General features: G+C 32.6%; 3 protein-coding genes across 5 annotated transcripts in view; 2 read left to right on the top strand and 1 right to left on the bottom strand.

Moving 5' to 3' along the window:
* Positions 1–1,215: 1,215 nt before the first annotated feature.
* LOC110102583 (glucan endo-1,3-beta-glucosidase 8-like) lies at positions 1,216–2,900 on the top strand. Its single transcript, XM_020830965.2, has 2 exons — positions 1,216–1,541; positions 1,744–2,900. Exons 1-2 carry the CDS (start codon positions 1,300–1,302, stop codon positions 2,855–2,857), a joined length of 1,356 nt encoding a protein of 451 aa, XP_020686624.2. The 5' UTR covers positions 1,216–1,299; the 3' UTR covers positions 2,858–2,900.
* Positions 2,901–4,746: 1,846 nt separating this feature from the next.
* LOC110102615 (zinc finger A20 and AN1 domain-containing stress-associated protein 6) lies at positions 4,747–7,181 on the bottom strand. Of its 3 annotated transcripts, none has more exons than XM_020831025.2 (2): positions 6,913–7,181; positions 4,747–5,823 (listed from the first exon to the last, which is right to left on the bottom strand). In XM_020831025.2, the coding sequence occupies exon 2, from the start codon at positions 5,573–5,575 to the stop codon at positions 5,084–5,086; it is 492 nt and encodes a 163-aa protein (XP_020686684.1). In that variant the 5' UTR covers positions 5,576–5,823; positions 6,913–7,181; the 3' UTR covers positions 4,747–5,083. The 3 variants fall into 3 exon arrangements, with proteins under 3 accessions (XP_020686684.1, XP_020686683.1, XP_020686682.1); XM_020831024.2 differs by having other exon boundaries at positions 6,957–7,181; XM_020831023.2 differs by having other exon boundaries at positions 7,018–7,181.
* Positions 7,182–11,415: 4,234 nt separating this feature from the next.
* Positions 11,416–17,816, top strand: part of LOC110102616 (TATA-box-binding protein) — a 7,445-nt gene continuing 1,044 nt past the window's right edge. The window contains exons 1-8 of the mRNA XM_020831027.2: positions 11,416–12,134; positions 13,038–13,125; positions 14,454–14,525; positions 16,604–16,654; positions 16,768–16,812; positions 17,138–17,230; positions 17,432–17,533; positions 17,615–17,688. Coding sequence (XP_020686686.1) covers positions 12,058–12,134; positions 13,038–13,125; positions 14,454–14,525; positions 16,604–16,654; positions 16,768–16,812; positions 17,138–17,230; positions 17,432–17,533; positions 17,615–17,688 — 602 coding nt within the window. The 5' untranslated portion in view covers positions 11,416–12,057. The remainder of the gene's footprint in view (positions 12,135–13,037; positions 13,126–14,453; positions 14,526–16,603; positions 16,655–16,767; positions 16,813–17,137; positions 17,231–17,431; positions 17,534–17,614; positions 17,689–17,816) is intronic.

Here is a 17,816-nt window from a genome sequence, read left to right as displayed (position 1 = left end):
TGAATTCATTTTAAGTTGCCAAGAAGATTTGAGTATTTTTGTTATTTTCTAATTTTATAGCCTTGATTTTGTGCCTCATTTTTGGATAATGGTTTAATGCAAGGCGTATACTATGAGTACAATAACTAATAAGAAAGAAATATATGAAGGAGAGCCAATGAAATTTTCTCATAAAATATACTCTTTTTATTGTGTAATAATTTAGACATTATTTCATTTAATAAGCTAACAGAATACCTCAATCAAAGGCTTTGTATGAATTAAAAATCATCATCCACATGAAGGAACTTCCTATATTGTCCAGTCAAATTAATTTTAAATTAGGAAATTCTCAAATGAATAAATGATAATTTTTAAGGATCTATAAATCAATTTTCTTATAGTATGATTTATAATTAAAGTTTTGGAATAAATTCTAGTCTTATTTTTAAATTGACTATATTTTTGTTTGGTTATTAAATTCTTCCAAAAAATAATATTCAAGTGCCTACTAAAAAACAACCTTTTCTCATATGATAAACCCATTAAATTTTATGTTTAAGAAAATCAAATTGTTACGTTGCCTCAAGTGTACTTATGTTTATTTTAATACAGTGTTTATAGATCCAAACCAAAAATGTTGCTGTAAATGTCAAATTGGTATTCCAAAATTTTAAATTTATACTAAGAAATTTAGTTAGAAATCAATAAATATTTTTTTTTCTCCAGAGTAAAACCTAAATTCATTTAAATTTATATTAAAAATCAATAAATTATTTTAGGAATAATTCCAATAAATCTTAATCCATTTTAAACTAGCCTTTTTCAATTTAAAATTTTTTAACCGATTATATATCAACGCTTCAAACCATTCACATTGATTAATTTCAAAAAAAAAAAAAAAACCCATGCATTGATTTTTCCTAAAGAGAAATTCAAAGCGAAATTCAGAAATTCACTAAGGAAAGGAAAATTGCCAGTATTAGTCATTCGATGCGGTACATAGGAAGATGGAAAAACGTAGCGGACGTGGAGGGGGCATTCCAGACTTTTTATTTATTCTGGAGAAAGGAGGTGCGACGGGTTATTAACCTTCATTTCTTACAATGTTTACTGCATCTTCCTCTGGATATCTCTCTGCCTTGTTCGCTTTGGTTTAGCCATCTCGCTGTATTTGAATCTAACAATCTTTGCTCCTTTCGGAGAGATAACGCTCCTTTATTGGAAGACATGAGGCTCTGCAGATTTTTTATATGCCTTTCTCTTATCGGGCTCTATTTTTCTGTCGCCGAAGGTGTTATTGGGGTTAATTGGGGGACTATGGCGATTCGTCCTTTGCCACCAAAGATTGTCGTTCAGATGTTGTTGGATAATGGAATTAAGAAAGTTAAGCTCTTTGATGCGGCTGAAAACACCATGAAAGCGCTTGCTGGGAGTAATATTGAGGTCATGATAGCTATTCCAAACAATATGCTTGCAATTATGAACGATTATGATGCTGCAAAGCATTGGGTTGATACAAATATTTCTCGATATATGTTTGAAGGAGGAGTCAATATCAAGTAAGCCTTTTTTTTAAATTTCTTTCTTGTTGGAGTTTTTTTTTTTTCTTTATTTTCATACTGTAACTTATAGAAGTGATGTTGTTTAATATTCTCATATGTGTATGACGATTTATTTTGATATTTCTTTGGCTACAAACTAGTAAGATTGGCTTTGTCAACTTTAGAATTTCTAACCATAACATCAATTCCTTCCTTGCAGATATGTTGCTGTTGGCAACGAGCCTTTCCTTGCCGCCTATAATGGTTCATTCATTAATACCACTTTGCCTGCACTCCAAAACATTCAGAATGCCATTAATGAAGCTGGCTTTGGATCGACAATCAAGGCGACCGTTCCCCTCAATGCGGATGTCTACAACTCCCCAGCGTCCAACCCAGTCCCTTCCGCAGGCAGGTTTCGTGCTGATATCAGTGACATCATGGACCAGATGGTTCATTTCTTCAAGCAGAACAATGCTTCATTTACTGTAAATATCTATCCTTTCCTGAGCTTGTATGCTAATAAGGACTTCCCCTTCGATTACGCCTTCTTTGAAGGCACCGGCAAACCTGTAGTTGACAATGGAATACAGTACACCAATGTGTTTGATGCCAATTTCGATACCCTCGTCTCAGCTTTGAAGGCAGCTGGAGTGCCTGATTTACCAATCATAATTGGAGAGGTAGGATGGCCTACTGATGGTGACATAAATGGCAATGTTGGTTATGCAGAAAGGTTCTACAATGGTCTTCTTCCACGTTTAGCTCGCAAGCAAGGGACACCGCTGCGACCAAATGCAGATATAGATGTTTATCTTTTCGGTCTTATTGATGAAGATGCAAAGAGCATAGATCCAGGAAATTTTGAGAGGCATTGGGGGATCTTTCGCTTCGATGGGCAGCCGAAATTCCCCATGGATCTTTCGGGACAACAGCCGCCGAGCAACTTGCTCGTGGAAGCAAAGAATGTCAAGTACTTGCCACAGAAGTGGTGTGTGTTCAATCCTGAAGCAGATAACTTGGATCAGCTTTCTAATAACATAAACTATGCCTGCACTTTCTCAGATTGCACTGCACTTGGCTATGGATCCTCCTGCAATGGTTTGGATACTAATGGGAATGCTTCTTATGCATTCAATATGTACTTCCAGGCACAAGGGCAGAATGAATTGAGCTGTGGATTCCAAGGGCTTGGCATGGTGACTACTCAGAATCAGTCTACTGATAAGTGCAATTTCTTCATTCAGATCGATTCTCCTGCAAATTATCTTACTTCTACGAGGCCAATTTTTGTGATGTTTTCGTTGATTTTACTTGTTTTGGTCATGTTTTAAATGATTTTTTTTATTCGGGATTATTTGATGGTGGTTATGCTATGTTATGTAGTGTCTACATTAATGAGTCTTGCATGAAGTTATTTGGCTGCCCCTTCTTAATAGTCGTATATATTTTATCTACTTATTTAAATTTAATCGTAATTTAAGCTAAAAATATAATTATTCATAAATTTAATTATATTTAATCTATTACCCCTCAATTAAATTCTAACTTAGAATATTTCAATTAAATTCTAACTTAGAATATTTTTATATAAATTAATATAGTGAACAATAAGTTTATTTACTTAATATAATAGAAGTTTAAATTAATTTGTTTTTTATTTTATATAAACGTTATTATTATATAAAATTTATTAGTTAATTACAAATAATAATTATTTATTTTTCAAATTAACATATCATTAAAGATTTGTTTTAATTTTTTATATGTTAATATAACTTTTTAAAATTATTAAATATTTAATATAGGATGTAATATAAATTTATACATTTAATGATAAGATTAAAATGAACATGTACTCTATTTTTTGTATAACTCTTACATTATATATATATATCATCAAAGGAAGACTGACGAACTACTATTCGTCCAACCAATTCATTCATTTTAAATAGGAAATTCTCAAATGAATAAATGATAATTTTTAGAGATATAAAATCAATTTTCTTATCTGTTATGATTTATTAATTAAAGTTTTGGAATAATTTTCTGTCTTATTTTTAATATTATAGTCAATCCATCCTCAAATATAATAAATCCTAGCAATATCATAGGAGCCTTAAAATAATATTTTTATAAATTCAGAAGTAACATTTTGGCTTTGTAATCCTCTAATATTTTTCTGAGATGTATTGTTTAAGTTAAAAGATATCACCAATCATTCATATTCATATATATATATATAATCATCAAATGTATATTTTCAATAAGAAGGAAGGTCCAAAGCAACCGCTCACACTTTGTCAAATGAATTCATTTTTAAGTGATTTATTAACTTACCCTTAAGGTCAATATATTATGTGTGCTTCATCATATAATAATATAACATTCATAAAATTATCATATATTTTAAAATCTCTCTCTCTCTCTCTCTCCACTCAGAAGATGGATCATTTCTAATTTTTTCTAAACAAATCTTTTTAAGTCCACCTCTACCTTTCTTAACATAAAATAAATCTAATACATCTACTCTCCTAATCGGGTCATCGGAACGCCATCATTTTATTTGACCAAACCATATGAGGCAACTCTCTCTAATCATATCTTTCAATGGAGTTACTCTAACTTTTTCACATCTATTTTCATTTCGTATCCAATATCTAAGAGTAAAGCCACTCATCCACTTGTGCATCCTCATCTCTGCAACACTTAACTTAAAATTATATTTCTCTTCTAATGCCCAACATTCTGCACCATAAAGTATTACAGATCTCACCACCATCTTATAGAATTTTCCCTTAAATTTGTTACTGGGTTGAACTAAAATAGATCTGAGAAGGATAGAGAGATGGCGAAAAAAAAAGTGATAAAATCTAAGTCATAGTTGATCGTTCTTCTCTCACAAATTATATCATCCTAAAATTCAACATGAATTTCTCATATAGAAAACCAAAATGAACCAATCAAAATCTAGTAGATTAAATAGGTCATAGGCAGAACCTATTACAACATATATAATGAGGAATATCTTGTGATATATTCAGCCAAAATAAATGGCCTCCTACTTTCAATAATTTACTTCGACTGATGTACAACATTCAACCAACACATAAAGGTTCCAACCATCAACCACCTCACGCATTAGGTTCACCAACTCTGTCACAATCCATGAATGTGATGGATTATAAAGGGAAAAATTTTATATCAGGCAAAGCACTACACGAAAACAAAATATCAGCTCAAAACTTACTGATATTTTATTATAAATGGAAGATATTTATAATAAATACCCTAAAACAAGCAGAGTCGAGAGTGTTCATATAAGGATGAAACCATATATAAGATCATAACGAGCAAAGGAAAGGAAATTTGGTTGCATGAATTCAAACCAGAGATCAGTCACACTTATCTTTATTATGAAACAACGAGCAGCATTCAGCAAGGAAAGAAGCTACAATGTTGAGAAGACAACTAGCTTATCTTTGGAGGACTGCACCTCTTAAGAAAGGCAGGTTCTGAAATTTTGTTCCACTGAAAGCATTCCTCAATGCAAAGCCATATCAGATCTTTTCAATCTTTTCAGCTTTCACAACAGGGTTTGCTTTGGCTATAGCTTCTTCACCTGCACTCTTGAAGTCAAATGAGCATTTGTGAGACTCGGGGTACCGATGATTCGAGCAAAACATGTCTCCGCATCGACATTTGAACCCCGTCAACCCCACCTTCTTTCGGCAAAGCAAGCACCGGTTTGGTTGTTGCTTGTTACTTGGCTCCTCTGATGGTTTCTTTCCCAGATTCCCAGTAATTTCCAAATTCAACTCCTTTGATTCATCTGGAACTGGTTCAACTATGGCAGAAGAAGACGTAGCAACAGTTAGCTTTGTTGCTGCTATCACTTGTTGCTTCATCAAGAGATCTCTATAGCATTTAGAGCAAAGATTTCGAGTCATTGCACTCCCAAAGAAACCGCAGTTGTTTGCACAAAGTATTGGGCTTTCACGCATTTGGAATTCAGTCTCATTGATCTCCTTATTCCAGCTATCCTGGGCCATTCCCGCAGAGAATGGTAGTTCAACAAATGCAATGAAATGGCCACTTGATCAGATATCACTAAAGGGATTAGCCTCCAATAGAAGCAATCCCAGTTCTTCTTACTCTTCTTTGGATGTGCCAAGGTCAAGTGTCCCTGAATTCAAATAAATCTAAGAGAGCAGGCCAAGCACGCACAATTATAAACTGTTCACAGATGATCCTCCTTACACATCTCCCAAACTAAAAGCATCAAAGAAATTTCAAAGACCTACAAGAAGATACAAGAATTGCAACTAAATATGGAGAATATCACAAAAACATAAAAAACACCAAAGGTTGGCCATCAACAACAATAAACGTTATTCATAAGTTCAAATAACATAATTCACTGGATGATGTAAAAACCATAGCTCTCATCAATCAAATAGTGTTCCTTCTGGCCCAACAAATCTCATGATTTTATCTTCTTGGTGCAACATCACAAGAGATGGCAATCATAACGAGTTGTTTAGACACAAGTAGAACTTAGAGAATCAGATAAATCTATATTTATTAAATCTTGAAAGAATTGAAACCCATAAAAATGCTTGGTATAACAATTGTTAAATATTGATGAATCCTGTTAAACTATTCAACTATTTCTTTCAGAATTTAAGAGTTGTGAGTGGGAGAAATTCTTAAATCTTGTGAATTGTGAGATTTAACAAATCTTAGATTTAAGCAATAATAAGGCTAAAACATGATTCAATAAATCAATTTAATTTCAGCTATATCTAGCTTAAATCTTAACTAAAATAAGGTAGCAAACAACCCTTGAGTGTCATCCAACATTAGCATGCATAACTTTCAAATTCTTTACAGAACTCCTACCATTACATGTAAATACCTCTGCATGTTAAAGGGTTCATCTTCATTGTATTTAGCTGATCTTACGCATAATCCAAACAGTCATTAAATTGTTTCTAACTAAAATCAGGAGTGCCAGCCAGAAAGGAGGTTGTCCTTCATCAAACGCTCATACAAACGTGATTAATAAGTTCAATCAGCAAGAGCAAACTATACACAAATAACCCATGCTTGATCTTGAAAAAAAAAGGACCTCAAACAGATCTTAAATCGAAATCCATAAAAATAAAATAAAATTATGTTTTAGGGTTTTCGATGGGAGGGAAAGCTAAAACCTCAAACCCAAAATTTCAATCAATAATCATCAGAATTACATCCAAGAACAGGTAAAAAGCCGTATAGCCCAAAACCAACCGGATTCCACTTAAAATCCAACCACAATTAAAATAACGTAGTAAACAAACATAAAGAAAGATCAAACACGAAGCGTAAGTCTAGATAGCCGAATTACAAGATAAAAGATCGATTCAAAAAAATTAGGGAAGAAATCGGAACTGCCGACGTCAATAACCCCAGAAAGGTGATCGAGGGTAGAGGAAATCGATTAAGGGTTGACCTCGGAATCCACAGGTGGCCTGCTAACAAAAGTTCAGAGAAAATTGTGAAAGCGGAGAATGAAGATTTCGTTCAAATCGGGCTAGAGCTCTGTTAGGGTTTTAAAGAAATAGAGAAGATTTTTTCATAAGTTTCCTTGCCCGAGTAACTCGCCTTCTCAGGAGAAATGCTACGATGCCCTTTTCATACCGTAAAAAAAATCATGGATGTGTTGGCATTGACGTGGCATAAGTAACCACGTCAGATTAAAAGGCAAACCAGATATAGTCGGACATCCATTAAAAATTTTACGCGTGGAATGTACTCGTGTCCACAGAATTTTAAATTAAGCATATCAAAAACGCAGGTAAAGCGCACAGTCCACGTGGTAAATTTTTATTGGATATATTTCTAGATCAGGTGTCCGATCTTAACTTTTGGTATATAATAACATATAATATTATGGTCATATTAATCATTGAAATGTAAATTTTCAACTGAGTAATTTAAGTTGTACTAAATTTTAAATATTTCAATGAGTATGTTATCACTAATTAATAGAAATTGTTATAGAATAATAAATGTTTTAAAATGATGCTGTGAATATTGCTCATGAAGATTTTCCGATTTGCTATTGTTGAATATTGCGTATATAAGTTTACCCTGTGAACACTACTATTTTCATTATACATGTAAAATTCTATACATTTATATATGATTTTGAATGTTGTTTATATATGTTGAAAGTGCTAATATTTCTATATTTATACGTTTAAAAATATTTGAAAGGACAGAGTAAGGAGAATACAAGTAGTAGCTATTGATATTTTGTGTGCAATACAAGTTGAGTTATAAAGGCTTGTGCACGCCATAATTCCTCAATATATACGTGATGAACATATAGAGATATATGTGGAAGTGGAGTTATAAGAGGTTAAATGAAAGGATGATCGAGTGGAGGTTCAAATAGAAGTAAAGTTAGAAGAGACCAAAAGAAAATATGATTTCAATTGAGAGATTTCAATTGGCTTTTCCTTCCTATCAAGTGAGCATCGTCGTCATCCTCCTCCTGGCCTCCTCTCACCTTTATCAGCATCTTTCTCCAACAATTGGTTGACTTTTGGCTCTAGAGGGGAACTTCATTGGTAAGGCTACATCAATAAAAATAAAGTAAAAGAACTTCTGTGGAAACTCATCCTATTGACATCAACATATGGAATATTGGAATTCTTCCTATAGAACTCATCCTAATGTAGAAAATCTAAATAAAGAGAAAGAGAACTTGAAAGCTAGAAGTTGCTCCAGAAGGTTGTAGCCAATATACATATTTCAAATTAAGATCATTCATCTCAATGAAGTGGATCACTCTGACGAGAAGGCAAGTGGCTTGGTTGAAATCAGCTATTTCTCAGCCAACTTTTTGAAACAAAATTTGTTTTTCCAGTTCTTTCTTTTGTTCTCCAAACCGACCATTCGAATGTAATCGGAGAAGAGTGAGACAAATCCATCTTTAAAGGCATTAATGGAGAAGAGGTGTCGAATAAGAAGAATTCAACCTTCTCGACAGCTAAAACTTGGTATGAATCATTGAAAATGCACTTCAAGTGGATCAAGTTCATGTTAGCTTTTGAGATCTTGGATGTTGAAGACAATGAGCAGAGAAAATAAGCCTTGTAACAAGACGCTCATTCTATCATTTTTTTCTCTCTATTTCAGATTCTTTTGAATTTGGCTTGTTGAGTGAGACAAACGCTTGATGTTGTTGTTGCTCGAAATCTGTTCATGCACATCATCATTACTTCTTATTGCATATTAATGACAAAACTCTGAAAAAAACAGGTTAAAGAATTGATAGTACAGCAATTGCTTCAGAAGTTAGCAAGTTCTTTTATGAAGCTCTACGCATTAGTGATTTTGAAGGAGGAACTTTATTGGTTTGTACCATTGTTTGACAATAGGAGAAATGGTGGGTTCAAGATTTCATCATACTTAAAAGGAGTAAAAATATGAATGCTTCCTTCTATGGTAACTTCACTTCAAAAACAACTAAATTTGCAAGCCAGGAGTTCTTAGATACTTCTACTTCCAATTATATTCTTCATATCAGCAAATTTGTACATGTATTTCTTATTTGTTCAGGCTCCTATGCATTTCTTCCCAAATTCAACTCAACCATCTACAAACAGTAGAAGATGATCTTGCAGGAACTGGAGAGCAGCTGCATTCAATTATTATTATTATTATTATTTTCTGTAAAGAGATACCAACTACATGATTTTAGCAGCTCTTGTTGTGAGATTAAATACTAATATTTTACATTTACTATTTTACTTTTCTGATCATATGAGAATAGATTGAGAGAGTTCAAAGAAATGATTGTCTCTCTGCATGAAAATCTTGATTGGACAGAACCATATATACTATCAATTGATTAAGATAAACTTCTTAGTAAAAATAATTAGAGAATGATAATTTATACAGCTGACACAAAAAAATTTGGGATAATACTAATGATGATGATCATTATGCTCTTAAGTCTGTTACTTCATCATATTTGCATGAGAAGATGAATGCACTTCAATGCATGTGGAATTTCAGTTGATTTTAAATTAAATAAATGAATTGTTAATGTTCTTTATAGTATATTTAATCATTTTGATTGTTAAAATATATTGATAAATTGGATTTAAGAGCTGTTTAATGAATTCCTCACACTACAGGAAAACAACTCATTTCCGACAGAATTTCCGGCGGAAATAAATTTGACGGAAAGTCCGACGGATTTCCGACGGAATATTTCCGACACCAGACATAGCTTATGTTCGGTACTTCAAAGTACCAAGCAGTATTGAGCTCGGTACTGTAAAGTATTGAGTACCGAGCAGTACTGAGCAGTATCGAACACGGTACATGCTTGGATCTCCTCCTATGAATTAAGCCTCTCTTGGATCTCCTTCTTATGGTCAATCGTTCTTCTCATAAAAATACCCGATTCTCTCGACTGCGTCGACGCTCAATTGCCTTTAGTTACTCACTCTTTCCCTCAATTTGATCGCAAATCCTTATTACAATTCAACGCTAAGAAAAATATAGAAAATAACAAATAAGAAACCGATCATACAGACATCGGAGCATAAGATTTTAAGTATAAGGAGATCAATTCAACCAATATAAATGGCTACATAATCTTAATACTAACTAAATAATTTATCAAGGATCTAGACCTTTGATTCACTAAATATTTAACAAATTATATACTTATTAGATCTTTGGTTCTAAAATTTTGTTCATTTATGATCATATTAATTGAACCAATAGTCAAATTGAGCATGACCTAACTCACTATGAAATATATGTAACAATTTGAATTTGTGAAAATAATTGAAAATTGAAAAAAACTTTTGAATTTATGTTTGAACTGTAGCGTGCAGTATTAGGCCTCCAGCACATTATTGTTTTAGTACTTGTAAATAATTATAAAAAAAAATTAAGTGGAGGAGGAGAGAGAAAGGAAAATCTGGATTTTTTGGTCTGCGTATCGTTTTGTTACTTTTTACAAAAAATATTCAGATCAAAGTAGGAGATTCTAATTATATCTTTGTTTTCAAAGATTTTTATTTTGACTGCTAACTTCTCATCAAAATCGATTTTACTGCATTTTTTACTTTATTTAACTTTTACATCACAATTTTTTGTATATCATCGTACTAATTATCCTGAATATTTTAATTGCAACATTTATGAATTTAACCGAGTAAAATAGAAGTTATTGAATTTTATATTATTTCATTGCTATGATTTGACTGTTGGCAGACATATTGATTCTTTATCATGCTTTGAGTTCAATTGTAGGATTTGATTTCTTGCTAGGCTATTGAGCTCATTATATATGGTAAAATGATTTAAGGTCATGACAAGAGAGAATGAGTGTGAGATTGACCAGGATGCATTAGATTCAAACATTTAAGCGTCTTAATGATATTACCCACTTGATGAACTAAAGCTTGATATTGTTGTTGTGTAAGTATAGAACCTACTAACATTCTAATAAAATATTTGATAAATATTTTTAATTTAGATAAGTAAGAAGAAGAGAGAAAATGAATAAAAATGTTACAAAATTAAGATTAAAATAAGAGAAAAAATATTTAAGAAAATAATAAAATTCTTAGGCCTAAAAAATTATATGATAAAATTTATTATAGATTATTAATAAATTTTGCAACCAAACACCTTGAGCCAGCTGGATAGCTTGTTTGTTGAAATTCATTTTCAACTACTATTTGGAGGGTAATTCCGTCATTTTAAAATCCACTTTAAGCCAATCGGCATCTGTCTGTTATCTCTTGGTGACACCGGCTACAGCCGGTAAGTCCCTATAAAATGTTGGTTCGGCGGAACAAAACCCCCCCGTCGCTCGTTTAAGGTCGCCTCTCTCTTTCTCTCTCTTCATTCCCCTCTTTTATCTCTCGCTCTTTTCAGATCAAAACGAAACCCTAGAACAAAACCCCCCTCTCTCTGCCTCCGGATCCCATCTCCTTCCTATAAAAGACGCAGTTTTTAAATTCTCCACTATAAATCCACCTCGCTACTCCTTTTCCCGCTCAGATCCAACGTTTTCTTGCTTCCGATCGTCGCATCCTGCCTCGAAACAGGGAAATCACGGATCGGCTACCTCTGTGATCTCTGTTTGAGATCTAGAGTATTGTTAGCCTCTGATCTATCCAAAGAGCTGACAACCCCAAGGAAACATTTCTTTTCGACGCTACTTTTGTTTTTTCCCGTTGCCTCAAGAACCCCTTTTATAGGAACTGTTTGGCCGAACCTGTTTTCCCCTACAAAGCCGACCCGCTTTCTGCTGTCAAAGAGTGTTCTTTCTTGATCTTACTGATATTTCTTGAGCATCGTTTGGTCTGCGAAGAAAGCTGATCATATTTAGATTAAGGATAGGAAAGTAGGTATACGAGTGATTTAGAATCTGAGCGTGTGTCAGGCTTTACTAAGTCAGCTGCCTTGTTTGGCTAGCGAACATATCCATACAAAGAGCTTTGTAGAGAGGAGTATGGCGGATCAGGGCTTGGAGGGGAGCCAGCCGGTTGATCTATCTAAGCATCCGTCTGGTATTATTCCCACGTTGCAGTAAGTTTCACACGCCCTTCTTTCGGATTTGATGTCGGATCTTATAAATAAGCTGATATAGAAACCTCCGAACTTTGATTTTGACCAGATAACGCGCACTAATAAGTGGAATAGCCAATGCAATCCATCATAGGAAAGCAGTGCTATCCCGATAAGAATCCCATAGCAAACACAATATTTTGGGGTCAATATTATGTTCAATTTATCTTAATTGAATAAAACAATATTAAATAGAGCATTCAACTTGATTATGATCTTATTTAAACAATATAATATTAGCTAGCAAGATCAGTGGTGATTATGATGTTTATTTTTATTATCATTTTTAAAATTTTGAGATAGTTAGAATGGCCTTCTTTTTTAAAAAAAAAAATTAGATGTCATTTATAATTTTTTTTACTAAACATTGTCAACAAACCATCAGCATATATTCTAATAGTAAGAAATATTACAAGAATTATTCATCGTTGACTGCAAGTTATAAATGCATGTGAGATATTTGCTTTCATGTTAATTTTGGTCAAATTTGGATATGGCATGGCCATAGTTCTTGTTTGTTAATCTTATAAGCCGCCCCTTGTGTTGCGATTTGGCTATGTTGTAAAGCCAATACATCTCATGCTTATTTTATTTGAAATAGCACCATTATTCTGCTTAACCCATGCTATCATTGATATAAAAATTCCGTGGATCAAAATAGCATTGTTGTGAATTTATTACTCGTGCAAAACTCTTTCTTTAGCCTTCCTTCAGGCTTTTCTCCTTCACACTGAGCTGAAAATTATAATGTTGCTTGTCTCATTGGGTGAAATGAAAACCACTATTGTATGGAATGTTCTGTGGGCACTGCTCATTCATGCTGAGCTAAAAATAATGTTATTTGTCTTGTTGATTAATTTCCAGGAATATTGTTTCAACTGTTAATTTGGATTGCAAACTGGACCTTAAAGCTATTGCCTTGCAAGCTCGAAATGCTGAGTACAATCCCAAGGTATGAGATTGGTTTATTTATGTTTGAAGAATTTATATAAATATCACTTAAAGGTCTCAAATGTACATATCTTACACTCAAAGTTTCTTATTTACACACATAACACCTGAAAATTTTAAATAGATAAAAATGCCACTGCATGAAATACTTGCTTGCTATGTCATTTGACTTTGTCTCCATATCAAATACTCAGGTACCTCAAGCATTCGTCTAGGTTTATGACCCCTTCTCAATCCAAGCACAGGATATGAATAATTCGTTCATTACAGTAAAACAAGCAGCAAACCTGTAATGCTCTCAAGAACAAACCATCAAAAACTTCAATAAATTAAAAAGAAAAAGTTAATCAACCGACAGAGATATCAATAGGAAAAAAAGATAAAAAAGCATTCAAATCTAACTTCACAAGGCCAGACTAAATAAATAGAACGTGCCAGAATAGTGCTTGTTGCACTTCTCTTCCGCTACGTACCAAACCAAATCGAAAAACCAAATCCTCATAATCACCCTTTTCAACTCATTGGAGTAACATATTTCACTTAGCTGAACAGATACCAAGTAAGCCCAATCTGCATATTCATATGTAGATCTCTCGCATTCTCACATAGAATTGAGAGAGAGAGAGAGAGGGGTACAAAGTTGCAAGTGAATGGCATAGCAATGGAGATTTCGGGAGTGTCATTTTTGATATATTTAAAAGTTTTAGTTACATGCTTGTAAGTAAGAGGCATTAAGAGTTAGATATGTAAATTTAAAACTTTCAAGTGTTATGTGTGCAAATCACCATTATATTTTGATCTTTGACTTAACATGCTATTTACATTCTCTTGCTTCCTTTTTGTCTGATTAATTTTTTTAATGAATAATTTAGGGTGAACTGGATTTCTATCCATTTTTCTGATGAAAGGTAAAGTGTTTTGTGGTTTGTCTTCGTTCATGCTAACATGTCTTCTAATTGAAGCATGGAATTTATGCGCTTGTATTAACTTAAATAGAAATCAAATTAGAGTACAAACTATTACCTTAAGGTATAATGGAGAAATGTGAGATACTTCGGGCTGTTATTAGCTTCAAATAGGTGCACGGTAAATGAATGCTGGTAAATCAGAGTTTGATATTTGATTTTACCTGAAGTTTCTGCAATTACTTCACAGAAACTAGCTTTAGACTACTCCTTTCATGGAACCCTTGCAAACCAACTGCCAATTGGTTATAGTAACTCTGTAGTGCTTTTTTAAGTCAGTAAACCTTCACTTTGTTTGTTTGTTTGTTTTCATTCATTTTGGATACTTATGTTTTTCTTTTCACATCGTGTCACTGTTTTGTAGCGTTTTGCTGCAGTTATAATGAGAATTAGAGAACCCAAAACCACAGCATTGATCTTTGCGTCGGGTAAAATGGTGAGTTTTCAAGATAAGCTATCATGTCTTCTTCCTTGGTTTGTGATGTTCTCCTTGTGTCACTGCATGCGCTAAATAGCTCATCATATATAGGCATCGTATTGTTAGGTTTATTTTTTGCTTATTTTTTCAAATATTAGTTCTGTTTATTTATATAATTTACTTAGAAATTCACCATTTTGCATGGGCATTTTTCTACGACTTTATGACTGAGTTATGGAGCATCTTATAGTCTTATATAAATATATTATGATTTTATTCGTACAATACATCAACAGCACAACATCAATACAATTGGACCAAACATAGGCTTAATTAGTCTGGTAGCCCACTTCTTATAGAATGATGCACAATTTAATGTAATCTAGTGTTAAGATTTGATCGGTCTCTAATATCGTGGAGTTGCATGCATGTGGATTGTGGATAATGGTTTTGTATTTTTACATAGATTTGCATTTATTGTGCAGAATATATAGTTTCTTGTATCAATGTCATCATCAGTTTTATCCCAACTGTATGTGGTTTGTGTTGTGAGTTATTATTATTATTATTATTATTTTCATATACATATTGCCTTAGGTTTTAAATTTTTTTTAAATCATTTTGAATTTTTTCAATTTATTTAATATTAGGTCTACTTATTTTTCTTCCTAATCCTCTAGCATTAATTTCATCAATTCATTTAGCGGGCAAATTTTCTATCATTTGTACACATTCAAACAACATGAGGCTATTGTTAGACACTTTGTCTTCAATAGATGTCACTAACTTTTCATGGAATATAATCATTCCTAATATTGTTATAAATTTTTGTGACATTATTAGTTCTGCCACACTTAATAAGACACAATGGAGAAAAATGATTCATGTAGTCGACCCCACGTAGTGGGATAAAGGCTTGATGTTGTTGTTGTTGTATTAGTTCTGCCACACTTAACTCAGATGTTAATTATTTCTTTATCACCCAACATTTTGATCTGTATAACATTACTAGCCTAATTATAGTTTTAAAATTTTATATTTTAACCTTTATGATATACTCTTATATAAATTTCGCCGGACACTTGTTCATTTTAACCATCCAATCTTGACCCTACTGGCTATATCCTCATCTATATCTCAGTTTTTCATTATAATAGATTTAAGATATTTAAACCTATAGCCTTGTCTTATAACAATATTGAATAATAATTCTTAACATCATAATCATTAAAATTGCATATTACATATTCAGTCTTTGTTGTACTAAATTTATACTCTTTATTTGTTGTACTAAATTTATACTCTTAATGCTCTATTTTTTTTTTTTCTAAAATTTGTTCATTTTAATGGATATCTTATTAATTAGAATTATATCATGTGCAAAAAAAGACGTATTAAGATATTTCATTTTGAATATCTTTTGTATGCATCCTAGTAATCAATGTAAAAAGATGAATTTAATGTTGATCTTTGATGTAAATATGTGATAATTAAAAATTCTTGGGCTATTTTTTTTAATTTTAAGCTTATTATAACATCATCAAATATTATGGCTTTTGTTTTATTGACTATACTCTTTGTCAATAATTATAAGCCTCACTAATATTTAATTTCTGTCATCTTTTAAAAGCAAATATATTTTCCTTAATAAATTTTTTTCACTTTTCATTCTATATCACCTATAGGACACAATGGAGAAAAGGATTCATGTAGCCTATCCCATGTAGTGAGATAAAGGTTTTTTGTTGTTGTTGTTATTGTTCATTCTACCAACAAATATCTTTATTAGTGTATCATATATATAGTTAAATGTACTTCCATAATTTTAATTTCTTATGAGTGTTCGGCAAAGGAACTAGAAACTAGAAACTTACTACTTGATTGTGTTGTGTTGTCACTCTTTATTGTATTTCTACGAAGTTTCATCCACCATTGAAGTATCATTAATGATCCTCATGCAATTTGAATCTAAAATAATTTATGCAGAAAACTGTTAGCTTTTATAGACTGTAGCCACCGGCCGTGCCTTTTCTTAGCCTTATATTTTCTTACAAATTCTGATAATGTTTGGCTAAAACTAAACTATTTTGTATCAGGTGTGCACTGGAGCTAAGAGTGAAATACAATCGAAGCTTGCTGCTCGGAAGGTACTAAGCTATTTTCAACATCCGTGGTTTAGGCATCATTGTACTAGGCCTTGTGGGCATTGTTGTTTGTAGTTTTATGGGGCGGCTTATCTAACACAAATGTCTTTGCTTAGTATGCTCGTATTATCCAGAAGCTTGGCTTTGCTGCCAAATTCAAGGTAATTACATCTCTACTTTGGGATCATTTGGTTGCTTGCAAATAGAAATTATATTTTAGAAAGTGAATTTGATTTTAGCTCATTCTGAGTTTGGAAATGAAATCATCATTTTTTGTGGGAGTTTTGCTGAGATTTCTGAATTTTGAAATGAATGTTATCTTAACTAGATCCCAATCAAATGAGATTTAACGAACTTCATCATTTTTTAAAACATAATTGAAACTTCAAGCAACCAAATGAGACCTTTGTGATAATCTGATTCTTGTTGCATTTTATTTTTTCCAGCACTTTTATATACTAATTCTTCTTCACTTGTTGAATTCAGGATTTTAAGATTCAAAACATTGTCGGTTCTTGTGATGTAAAGTTTCCCATAAGACTTGAGGGCTTGGCTTACTCTCATGGGGCTTTCTCCAGCGTAAGTTATAATTGCTGATTTTTTTTATATTCCCATCCACTTTTTTATTTTTCTTTATTATTGTCACTGACAACTACATGATGAGATTAAAAACATCTTTCTCTTTACTGCTCCTCTGTTATTTCGTTATCGAGATCTTTAGTTTTGGTTATCTTTCTCTAATTGAATGACATTTAGGCTTTTTATTTTTTCTTTTAACAGTATGAACCAGAATTGTTCCCTGGTTTGATTTATCGGATGAAACAGCCCAAAATTGTACTGCTCATTTTCGTCTCAGGAAAGATTGTTCTTACTGGAGCCAAGGTAAGATTATTGTTTGGACGTTATGCTTTAGGGTTTATTTCACGTTCAAAATTTGATTGATCTCCTTCCTTTCTGTCTCAGGTGAGAGAGGAGACATACACTGCATTTGAGAATATATATCCTGTGCTGACAGAGTTTAGGAAAACCCAGCAATGGTAATCCCCCATCTCTCTCTCCACAAAATCACTAGAAATGTTTTAGAAAAGCCATTATACTGACGCCCTCACCAACCTGACTGCTGAAAAAAAGGACATAAATGTATAATCAACACTGATTCATTTCA

Source organism: Dendrobium catenatum, unplaced genomic scaffold, assembly GCF_001605985.2.
Source record: "Dendrobium catenatum unplaced genomic scaffold, ASM160598v2 fragScaff_scaffold_637, whole genome shotgun sequence".
In the NCBI taxonomy this organism is placed as follows: domain Eukaryota; kingdom Viridiplantae; phylum Streptophyta; class Magnoliopsida; order Asparagales; family Orchidaceae; genus Dendrobium; species Dendrobium catenatum.
Note: the sequence above shows the minus strand (reverse complement) of the source record. Positions and strands in the feature narration are given on the sequence as shown.

Excerpts from the sequence above, each read along its gene's own strand:
- LOC110102583 (XM_020830965.2), top strand. The coding sequence starts at position 1,300 with ATGGCGATTCGTCCTTTGCCACCAAAGATTGTCGTTCAGATGTTGTTG. Across the intron at positions 1,542-1,743 it reads GAAGGAGGAGTCAATATCAA|ATATGTTGCTGTTGGCAACG; the intron begins GTAAGCCTTTTT and ends CCTTCCTTGCAG.
- LOC110102615 (XM_020831025.2), bottom strand. The coding sequence starts at position 5,575 with ATGGCCCAGGATAGCTGGAATAAGGAGATCAATGAGACTGAATTCCAA.